The sequence below is a fragment of the Mugil cephalus genome, chromosome 14 (genome assembly GCF_022458985.1).
Source record: "Mugil cephalus isolate CIBA_MC_2020 chromosome 14, CIBA_Mcephalus_1.1, whole genome shotgun sequence".
NCBI lineage: Eukaryota > Metazoa > Chordata > Actinopteri > Mugiliformes > Mugilidae > Mugil > Mugil cephalus.
Window position 1 is genome coordinate 298,245 of NC_061783.1, and position 11,602 is coordinate 309,846.

The 11,602-nt window shown below is 40.6% G+C and overlaps 1 protein-coding gene across 1 annotated transcript; it reads right to left on the bottom strand.

Annotated features, from left to right (window-relative positions):
- Positions 1 to 3,729: 3,729 nt before the first annotated feature.
- Positions 3,730 to 6,087, bottom strand: LOC125020212 (zinc finger BED domain-containing protein 4-like). The gene is made up of 5 exons (XM_047605521.1): positions 6,055 to 6,087; positions 5,668 to 5,791; positions 5,312 to 5,451; positions 4,144 to 5,224; positions 3,730 to 4,063 (listed from the first exon to the last, which is right to left on the bottom strand). The coding sequence occupies exons 2-4, from the start codon at positions 5,732 to 5,734 to the stop codon at positions 4,334 to 4,336; spliced, it is 1,098 nt and encodes a 365-aa protein (XP_047461477.1). The 5' UTR covers positions 5,735 to 5,791; positions 6,055 to 6,087; the 3' UTR covers positions 3,730 to 4,063; positions 4,144 to 4,333.
- Between the last annotated feature and the right edge of the window lie 5,515 nt (positions 6,088 to 11,602).

An 11,602-nucleotide genomic window follows, 5' to 3' on the forward strand; every position in this document is an offset into this window, starting at 1 on the left:
TTATGCACTCATCGTAGAATATATATGCCATAGAATATATTGGTTTGACGCTGCGCGTCGGGGTTCCATTCCTCTGTCTTTATTTTTTTCAGTTATTACTGTTAACTAATCACCAGCTGACTATACATTATCGCTTTTCTCTTGAATACTCGATTCTGATTGGTCAGTGACAAATATCCATCGGTGTTCATTCTGAGTGAGAGGTAATGTGTAGTGAGCCGGTGAATATAGCCGGTATATTATATATATATATAATAGGTAAAAAATAACTGAAAAACTAACTCCAAAAATCACACTGTTCTGGCCTGCCTCTGATTGGCTAGTAGCATCAGGGTCAGAGCCAATTAGAAGCAGGATGCGGGTGGGGAAAAAACTCTACTGTCTCCTCTCGTGTCTCTATGGGGAAGGGGGAGGGACAGAGGGAACAGGCAGGATACACTATCCAACATTTAAATAACATATCGAAAATATCTAGGCTTGAAAACTTTTTCATGGAGCTAGTGAAAAAAGCCCTAATAACAACTACACTTAAGAAACAAGCCAAAAAAATAAATAAAACGCGACCCGCGAATACCAATATTCGTAAGCAATACTCGTTAGCAATATTAGTAAGCATCATAAATAAATAAATCAAGTGAAGATAAATATTATTGACATAGAGTGTATGAAATCAATTTTTTGTGTGTGTGGTTGGATCACAAGATCTGTTGGAAACCTCACATAAACTATGCAAAATCTAAACTATCAAGGTGCATTGCAGTCATTGGAAAGTCGAGTTACCTCTTAAATTGTAAATCGCTGTCCTCACTCTGGTACTTCCTTATCCGACCTGCCTGGTAGAGATTTGGGGGATAAGGATAATCAATAACCCAAATATTTGGATCACACAAATGCCCTGTTTCTAAAATTACATAACATGAAGCTAAACATTTTAATCAACCACAAAACTGCAATAATAATGTTCATGGCAAGGAATAAAACTTTACCAAGCAACTTGCAAAAACTATTTGGTTACAGAGGTTATAGTTTGATAGGTGAACTCGACTTCAAAATACAGTATGCCCAGTTAACATTGAAGAGTATATGTATCTTCATCTTTTGAGTGAAAAAGCAAATATAGAAGACATATACAACACTTATATATATATATATATATATATATATATATATATATATATATATATATATATATATAGACATCTTGTATCTATAGCTGTAATACATACAGTACTGTGCAAACGTTTTAGGCAGATATGGAAAAAAATGCTGTGAACAGCTTGGGGTTCGAAGGGTCACAGGTTCGCCTCCCGCCCTGTCAATGGCTGTGGTGTCCTGAGCAAGCACCTAACCCCCAATATGCTCCCCGGGCTCACCCACCAGAGGGGCCGCTGCCCACTGCTCCAACTATACACATTACTGTGTGTGAACAAATGGATGGGTCAAACAGCAGGACAGAATTTCCCCTTGGGGATCAATATATATATATACATATAAAAAAATAAATAAAATAATTAGATTTCATCTTTGTCATTGGTATGAGGGTGAAATCTGGTTCTTTCAAGGTTTTTACATTAGTTTGCCCTCAGGTATTAGAGGTCAATAATTTTCCAAACCCCTCTTGCTTTTGTCTTGTTGATGAACAGTAAACCTTTTAATGTATCTCAGGTACAAGGTTCAAAGGACACACCTGAGGAGCAGGACCCACCCACAACTCTCATACTGACATATGTTACTCCCCAGGTCAAGATCTTTCAAACGACATCATCACTGTTGTCCTAAGGCAAAGTTTAATTTTCATCTGGCTCTCAGTCTCAGGTGTACATCCAAAGACCTCTTTCTGGGCCAAGCTGGACAAAATCAGTCAAACATATCTTAGGGGATATTTAGCGATCAAATTTATTCAAGATATTCATTTTGCCTTATACACAGTCATACTTACCCACTGACTCAGGGTAAGGAAAAAGGAAATGAAGGTCACATGCTTGCTCACAATTATTTTATTTGATCAAACAGATGCACAACCAAAATATGCAGCCATACAAACAATGGTAGATAATTAGAAACTGGAGCATCAAAAATTACAATATCTGAATATATTCAAAATATAGACAAAACTTTGTGGTTCCATGACTGAACAGCCTGTGCATGTTGCCCATGCATATATAGTTGGTTATAGGTGTGGGTGATACGACGACATTAAATCGTGAATGATTACAACGTGAAGACGATCTGTCGAACTGTAGAGATCGTGGGATCGTCTAGGGCACATTCTATATGCTGATGCACCGACGCAACAGACATGTTACGTCATCAACCTGACCGACCAATCATAGCGAATTAGGGGCAGTGACGCGTTTTCTTACACACCTCCTTGTTTATGTGTGTAGCGGTAGCCGCATGGAGAGCCATGGCTAAAGGCCAAACGGAGTTGGTTACAAAAAACAAAACAAAATCCACTTCCATTACATGGAATTGGTTTGGATTGCCCTCAACTGCTGAAGCGCAGGCAGATGTTCTGTGCACAGTACAGGTTCGCACAGAACATTTGCCAAACAGCGAGGGGCCCGGCGGCACCTGTACCAGGCGGAGGCAGCAGCTAGCATAAGACCCAAACAGTTAACATTAACACAGGCGTTTAACAAAGGCACTCCGCATGACAAGTCAAGCACGCGATATAAGGAGGTAATAGAAGCAGTTACCTTTTGTCTTGCAAAATATATGGTACCTTTCAAGACGGTAGAAAACTTTGTTACTACTTTTTCAAGAGTGCACTTTATTAGAATGTTGCTGTTGTTTACCTTAAACTTGATTGTTTGCACATGCAGGCAAAACTGCTACTACTTAAAATAAAATCAAAGGTTCTTTGGACTAAATTGTCTGTTTTTCATTTTTCAATTTGAGATCGAGATAAAATCGAAATCGTGATTTTATTTTTTAAAAATGGTGATATGATATTTTTGCCATATCGCCCACCCCTAGTTGGTTATACAATATAGTTACAGTATACATTTTATGTTATAGTAGTATGAATGCAATCCATTTGTTCAATGAACTTCACACTATCGGAGTGCAGTTGGCATTTTCGTTATGCACACAGAAATATATGAGGATCACTTTGATTTTCCATGTGTACCACAGAACCTTCAAATATTTCCAGTTTAACAGTTTAATGTCATATAGAAATCTGTACAAAGCATGATAATGGCTTCATCATTGATGGATGCCACGTTGTGGTTCTTATGGCCATTTTTATACATACCCGATTTAAATGCTATGACAAACAACTTCCTATAGTTGGTACAGTAATGACTGCAAACACTACAATCAAGACTCACTTATTGTTATTAATCAAATGTATGTTTTGGAAATTATTTGATGTAGTGACATGGGAGCATGGGTGTCTCCTGAGCGTCCTGACCTACGTCACGTGAGTAAGCGTATTGCGTCACTTCCCGATTCTGCACCACTGCTGTGTGTAGTGATGGGACGATGATACCTCAAGGAGTGTATTGACACACTAAACAAACTGTGTCGGCACCCAACAGCGACCCCTGCAGTAGTTATAAAATCATTGCAGGTAAAGAAATTCCTTGTTCGTGTAAATGCTAAAACTGAGTTGGTATGTAAAATATAGCAAATTAGAGTAAAAATTCAGAGTTACAATTTTTTAACTTATGTGCACATTTGTCAACTTAACTGTTAAATCTCATGAAATAAAAGACAAAAAAGTGATTAGTTCATGAATTTTTATTGAGAAACAAAAGTTTTTGGAGTGTCTTTGCTCCAAGGCGATTTCTCCTCTTACACACCAGCTCCCCAGCCTTGGAAAATACTCTTTCGCATGGTACAGACGATGATGGTGAGCAGAGAGTTTTAAGTGCAAGTTGATGAAGATTTGGGTATATTTTCTGGTTCCATTTCCAATATTGCAAAGGATCTTGGTTTCTGTGTGTGTTTGTTTCTGCCAGGTAGCGTTGGACTTCAATAATGGAGTCAGCTGTTGCGTTCCTCGTCCTCTGAGTCTCTGCAACCTCCATATGTAGAGTCTTCCAGAGATTGTGCCCTAAAAAAAATAGTTAATCATTACTTTATTATCACATGATGTATCATATCACAAAGTGCCACAGAAATGTATTTTCATACCTGAACTGGGTTCTGACCCATGTGAAGAGCTAGGCTCTTCTTCTCTTGGGTCAGGCTCTTGGCTCCTCATTTCTTCTGCACATTCTGACTGCAGTCTCTTCACCGCTTCACTTGCCTTTTGCTGACTAACAAATCCATTCTTCTTAAATCTGGGATCTAACAGAGTTGCCAGAGTCATCACACTAAGAGATTACATGCCGCAAATAGCGTCAGTTAGCCGCTTCCTCAGGTTTTCAGCTAGTTGCTGAGCAGCTGTTTTTGTCACTGTTGTGGCCTGACGTTGAAGCTCAATGTGGAGCATTCTCATCATGGGAATGACCTTCGACCCAGAGACCCTTTTTTCCTCAGACAGTTCTCTTGTAGCTTGGTCAAAAGGAGCAAGAACCCTGAGCATCTCTTCAATGATCTGACATTCTTCTGGAGTCAGTGGAGTGATGTCACGTTTTAATGAGGCCAGTGACACCCAGACTGCCTCCTTCTGCTCAGTCATCCTTTCAAACATTTGGTAGGTACTGTTCCATCGTGTTGGCACCTCGTTTATTAATTTATGGCCCGGTGTTCCCAGCTGTTGCTGTATTTGAGTGAGCTTCTCTTTAGCAGTCACGCTCGATCGAAAGTATGTCACAATGTGTCGTGTTTTGTTTTGTTGCGTTTTGTTGCGTATTTCAGTTATTGTTGGTATTTGATCACATGATTTTCTCACAATTAAATTCAGGGAATGGGCTATACAAATGGTATGCCGTATTTGCAGCATTCGAGCACATGCAGTCATGTTTGCTGCTGCATCAGTGACAAGACACCTGACCTTTCCTGCTATGCCCCACTCCTCCATGAGGCTCCTTTTAACCGTGGCAATGTTTTCTGCTGTGTGTTTCTGAGGAAAATGCTGCACTGCCAAGACTGATGAATGGAGTTCATGGCTTTCTTTGTCCATATAGTGTCCAGTAACAGCTAGATATGCCTCCACATTCATAGACGTCCACATATCAGCTGTTAAAGTAACAGCAACGGCACTCTGGAGGTCCTTTTTGGTTTTCTCCTTTTCCTCCTCATATCTCTGGCTCACCAAGTCCTTGATGGTCTGAAAATAACCATACAAATACTGTTACACCAATAAAATATAGTTATATAGTTAGTACAAACATATAATAAAAATTCTAAAACATACCTTCCTGCTTGGTAGAGCATACAAGGGTACAATAAGCTTCAGGAGCTCCCTGAATCCCTCATTTTCAACAAAGCTGAGTGGCTGACAGTCTTTGATGATCATATTGACCACTGCCTCATCCACTGCTTGCTTGTTAGGAACTGCAAGCCAAAAGGAACTATCTTGTCAAAAGCTTAATAAAAGGACTGTAATTTTTACAAACAATATCAAATAGACATAAGACGACATGGTGGTGTAGTGGTTAGCACTGTCGCCTCACAGCAAGAGGGTTGGAGGTTCGATACCAGGCCTGGAGCCTGTCTGTTTGCATGCATGGTTTTTTTTTAGCACAATTTTTAGAGAGAATTTCAACATACCTGGGGTACTCTCACGAGTATCTGCCAATTCTTCATTGCCATGCCGAGCTCTATAATGCCTCAGCATTGATGAAGTGCTCTTATTGATATAAGATAGCTCTGTGGAGCAGAGCCGACACTTCACCTACAATAACATAAAAAGTTAATTTATCTGAAAACAATTCAAACCTCTTACCAAAACATTGCATTCACTTGTTAAAAAAAATAGACACCCTATCTCATGATAACGAGATCAGGATCTCGTAATTACATGATAACATGAATAAAGCAACTGTAAGGCTCTTTAACTGACTATCATATGTATCACAGGTCATTCACTTGATGAACTGATAAAGTGAGTGCAATGCGCCACCGTAAAAATAGTATATAAAGGAGAAAAAGATTTACCTTGTTTGGCGTCACAAGATCAAAATTATTCCACACCGGGTAAACTTCCTAGGACGATCCATGATCAAGCAAAACTCCATCCGACAAACCCACGACATGTTGATACAGTTCGTCTCCTTATAAACACACTTTGGCGCGGCACATCCAAACGATACAGTTCCTGTATCGGTCACGTGATTCTTTCTTAAAGCAATACACGCACCGATACGAGGTTTCCCTCTTGAGCTCTCGGCACAGTGCTGATGCACCAGTGTCGCTCGTCCCATCACTAGCTGTGTGTGCTCACACTGTTTTAGTTCCGTTAAACGTTTTCTGTATAAGTGGTGAAACTCGTGTTTTGAGTTTACCCAACCACCTGTCCTCTGTAGCATATTGTTAATCTCACGTTTCTTCTCAGTTGAATCAACCTTGGTGTATTTAGCGGTTAACTATGGCTACTTTCTCTCCCTCTGCTTCTCCTGCTCGTCGTGCCACATGTTTAGCTACTCCTCTGCCTCCTTTAGTGTTAATGGTACCTGTAATAAATGTAGTTTATTTGTAGCTTTGGAGGCGAGGCTCTCTGAATTGGAAGCATGGCTCCGCACCATGCAAACCCAATAGCTAGCCGGTGCGAGCCGACCGAGCGCAGCTCCCGTTAGCATAGCTCCTGCTAGCTGTCCCCCTGCAGCTCCCGAGCAGCCGGGAAACCAGGGCGGCCTGGTGACGGTACGAAGGAAGCATAGTCTTACCCGGCCCACGGAGCACCACCAACCGCTTCACGTTTCAAACAGATTCTCCCCACTCGGCAACACACCCGCTGAGAAGCCAACTCTGGTAATTGGCGACTCGATTTTGCGGAACGTGAAGTTAGAGAAACCAGCGACCATAGTTAGATGCATTCCAGGGGCCAGAGCGGGCGACACCAAATCTTACCTGAAACTGCTGGCTAAGGCTAAGTATGGTACGATTGTTATTCACGTCGGCAGTAATGACCAACGGTTACGTCAATCGGAGGTCACTAAACTTAATGTTGAATCGGTGTGTAAGTTTGCTAAAACTATGTCAGACTCCATAGTTTTCTCTGGTCCCCTGCCCAATCTGACCAGTGACGATATGTATAGTCGCATGTCGTCATTCCACCGCTAGGTGGTGTCCAGCCAACAACGTGGCCTATGTTGATAATTGGAACTCTTTCTGGGGAAAGCCTGCGCTGATTAGACGAGATGGAGTTCATCCCACCTTGGCGGGTGCTTCTCTTATCTCTAGGAATTTTATTAACACCCCAAAACCATGACAACCCAGAGTTCAGCCCAAGAGGCAGAGCTGCAGGCTTACACGCCTCTCTGCTGCTTCTCTAGTGCTGTCTCACACCCATAACTCCACAAACTCCATAGATGTGCTGTCTGCTCCCAGATTTTTTAAATGGAAAAATAACAATAGGAGTTATTCATAGGAACCTTATCCAAATCAACACAAATTCACGAGTACAACAGAGCAATAAGAAAATTAAATGTGGTCTTTTGAATGTCAGGTCTCTCTCATCTAAATCTCTTTTAGTGACCGATTTGATAACTGATCATCAGATTGATCTATTTAGTTTGACTGAAACGTGGCTGCAGGTTGATGAGTATGTCAGTTTAAATGAGTCCATGCCACCCAGTCATAGTAACTATCACATTCCTCGAGGCACAGGCCGACGAGGAGGAGTCGCAGCAATCTTCCACTCTGATTTATGTATTATTCCTAGACCTAAGCAAAGCTTTAATTCATTTGAAAGCCTCACTCTTAGTCTTGCGCATCCAGACTGGAAAACACAAAAAACAATTTTCTTTGTTGTGGTGTATCGCCCACCTGTTCCTTACTCTGAATTTTTAGCTGAATTCTCTGAGTTTCTATGTGATTTAGTGCTTAGAACAGATAAAGTCATTATAGTAGGTGACTTTAACATCCATGTTGACAGTCTTAGCTCTTTATTTATGTTGTTATTAGACTCAATTGGCTTTTCTCAGAATGTAAATGGTTCAACTCACTATTTCAATCACACCTTAGATCTTGTACTAACTTATGACATAGAAACTGAAGGTCTAACCATATATTCTCACAACCCTCTATTGTCCGATCATTTTCTTGTAACATTTGAATTTACTATAAGTAATTACACAGAAATTGGAAAGACATTTCGTTATGGTAGACACTTATCTGATGATGCTGTAACTAGATATAAGGAATTAATACCTTCAGTATTTACCTCAGTGCCTTATGTTAGTGATGTGGATGTCAGCAACCACAATCTAACTCCATCACAAACAGATTATTTTGTTGACAGCACGACAGCATCGCTTAGTACAACTCTAAATCTCGTTGCTCCTCTTAAAAAGAAGGTGGTAAATCGAAGGAGGGTAGCTCCATGTTATAATTCACAGTTGCGTAGTTCAAAGCAGACAGTTCGAAAGCTGGAAAGAATTTGGCATTCCACTAATTCTGAAGAAGCTCACATAGCCTGGAAGATAGTTTAACAACTTATAAAAAAAACTCTGTAAGATTAGGACAGCGTATTATTCTTCATTAATAGAAGAAAACAAGAACAACCCCCTTATTCTTTTCAGCACTGTAGCCAGGCTGACAAAGAGTCACAGCTCTGTTGAGCCATCTATTCCTCCAGAACTCAGCAGTAATGATTTCATGAGCTTCTTCACTGATAAAATTGTTGGCATTAGAGATAAAATTCATAGCACCCTTCCATCTGTCAAAGATGTAAGTACAGTGGCATTAGAAACCTCTGTAGGACCTAGTCAATATTTGGATTCTTTCTCCCTAATTGATCTTCCTGAGCTCACTTCAGTTATTACAGCATCTAAACCATCAACTTGTCTTCTAGACCCCATCCCAACTAAGTTGCTCAAGGAGGTTTATCCATTAATTAATACCTCCATATTAAATCAGATAAACTTTATTTACTCTTTATTAACAGGATATGTGCCCCAGTCTTTTAAAACTGCTGTAATTAAACTATTACTTTAAAAAACTCACTCTTGACCCAGATGTTTTAGCCAACTATAGGCCAATTTCCAACCTTCCTTTTATTTCTAAAGCTTTGGAAAGGGTTGTTGCCAATCAGTTGGTTGATCATTTAAACAGGAATGGTTTGTTTGAAGAGTTTCAGTCAGGTTTTAGAGCTCATCATAGCACAGAAACACCTCTGGTTAAAGTTACCAATGATCTCCTCATGGCTTCAGATAATGGACTTGTCTCTATACTTGTCCTGCTAGATCTCAGTGCTGCATTTGACACTATTGATCACAATATTCCACTACAGAGACTTGGAAGTGTGATCAAGATTACAGGAACTGCACTAGACTGGTTTGAATCATATCTGTCAGACAGATTCCAGTTTGTCCATGTTAACAATAACTCTTCTATATATACCAAAGTAAGCTATGGAGTTCCTCAGGGTTCTGTGCTAGGACCAATATTATTCACATTATACATGCTTCCCTTAGGCAATATTATTAGAAAGCACGGCATAAACTTCCATTGCTACATAGATGATACCCAGCTATATTAATCCATGAAATCAGATGAAACTAATCCGCTGATTAAACTCCAAGCATGCCTTAAAGACATAAAGGCTTGGATGACCTGTAATTTTCTACTTTTAAACTCAGACAAAACTGAAGTCATTGTATTTGGCTCTAAACATGTCAGAGATTCATTATCTAATCACCTGCTTTTGTTGGATGGCATTACCTTGGCCTCCAGTACTACTGTGAAAAACCTTGGTGTTATATTTGACCAGGATATGTCCTTTAATTCTCACATAAAGCAGGTGACCAGGACTGCTTTCTTTCACCTTCGTAATATCATCAAAATTAGGAGCATCCTTTCTCGGAGTGATGCAGAAAAACTAGTTCATGCATTTGTGTCTTCCAGGCTGGATTATTGTAACTCGTTACTGTCTGGCTGTCCAAGTAGCTCTTTAAAAAGCCTCCAATTGATTCAAAACGCTGCAGCAAGAGCACTGACAGGAATTAGCAAGAGAGATCATATTACTCCAGTATTAGCTTCTCTTCATTGGCTCCCTTTAAAATCTAGAATTTAATTTAAAATCCTCCTCCTTACATACAAGGCCCTGAAAGGCCTTGCTCCATCATATATGAAAGACCTCATAGTACCATACTGTCCCAACAGATCACTACGATCTCTAAGTGCAGGTCTGCTTGTGGTTCCTAGAGTTTCTAAAAGTAGAATGGGAGGAAGAGCCTTCAGCTATCAGGCTCCTCTCCTATGGAACCAGCTCCCAGTTTGGGTTCAAGACAGACACAGTCTCTACGTTTAAGGTCAGGCTTAAGACTTTCCTTTTTGAAAAAGCTTATAGCTAGGGCTGGACTTAACCATCCCTTAGTTATGCTGCTATAGGCCTAGGCTGCAGGGGGACGATGCACTAAGGACATGTCCTCTCCTCTTTCTTCTCTGGCTCCTGTCCTTTAATATCTTATCATTTTATTTTCTATCTCTTATAATTTACTAACCACTGTGTCTTACTCTCTCCCCTCCCCTCCCCCTCCATCATCTTGTGAGGGTCTCTGGTCTGGAGTGCTGAATATCTGACCTGTGGAGTTCTAAGCTACATTTTCTGCCGTGGCCTCATCAACCAGCCCAGTCTTCATGGTCTGGAGTGCTGTGTATCAGACCTGTGGAGATCCATAAACTGCATCTGCCCCAGTCATCATGGCTCCTCCAGTTGTCCACTCCTACCTAGATGAACAATTCACCAACCTGCCCATGATTCCTGTTATATTCACAAACTGTCGATCATCAGCTATGTGTTATGTCATTAGATTCTACGTGTTTCCTTCAGCTTGATATATGTATCTATGACAAAAGTTTGTTCATCTTTTTCTCCTGCTCTTCTTTTCTCTCTATCTTCTCTTTTTCTACCCGGCTGCCCTTTGGCAGATGGGTCCCTCCATATGAGCTGGGTTCTGCTCAAGGTTTCTTCCTGTTAAAAGGGAGTTTTTCCTTGCCACCGTCGCCCTCAAGCTTGCTCTGGAGGTTGCAGGCTGGTTTTTGTAAAGCGTCTTGAGACGGTTTGTATTGTTATTTGGCGCTATATAAATAAATAAAACTGAATGTACATAAGTGGCTCATTCCAAAGTTTAGACACACTATCAAAATAGTGGGACTCCTGTTACTGCCTCTCTGTTGTGCAGGACAAAGGGTGTGTGAACAGCAATATCACAGGCTCTGTGGATACAGAGTAGCAAACATAGTGTCAATAAGAGAAGGCCTGGCCTCTTTCCACTATTGCGAGGACAGTTTCTGATCTTCCAGTCAGTAGCAGCCAACTCAGACGACGTCTCACAAGTCGCTGCTGCATCCTCTTCTCCATCCTAATTTCCCCTCGGGGATGAATAAAGTTATCTATCGATCTATCGATCGATCGATCGTTATAGTTCAGTTAGACCATCTATCTACCTGGACATTGATGCTGATCAGTTGACACTGGAAAAAAGAGGTAATATTTACTTACTGAAAATCTTTGGTGAACAAAAGTTGTGAGCATGAATAC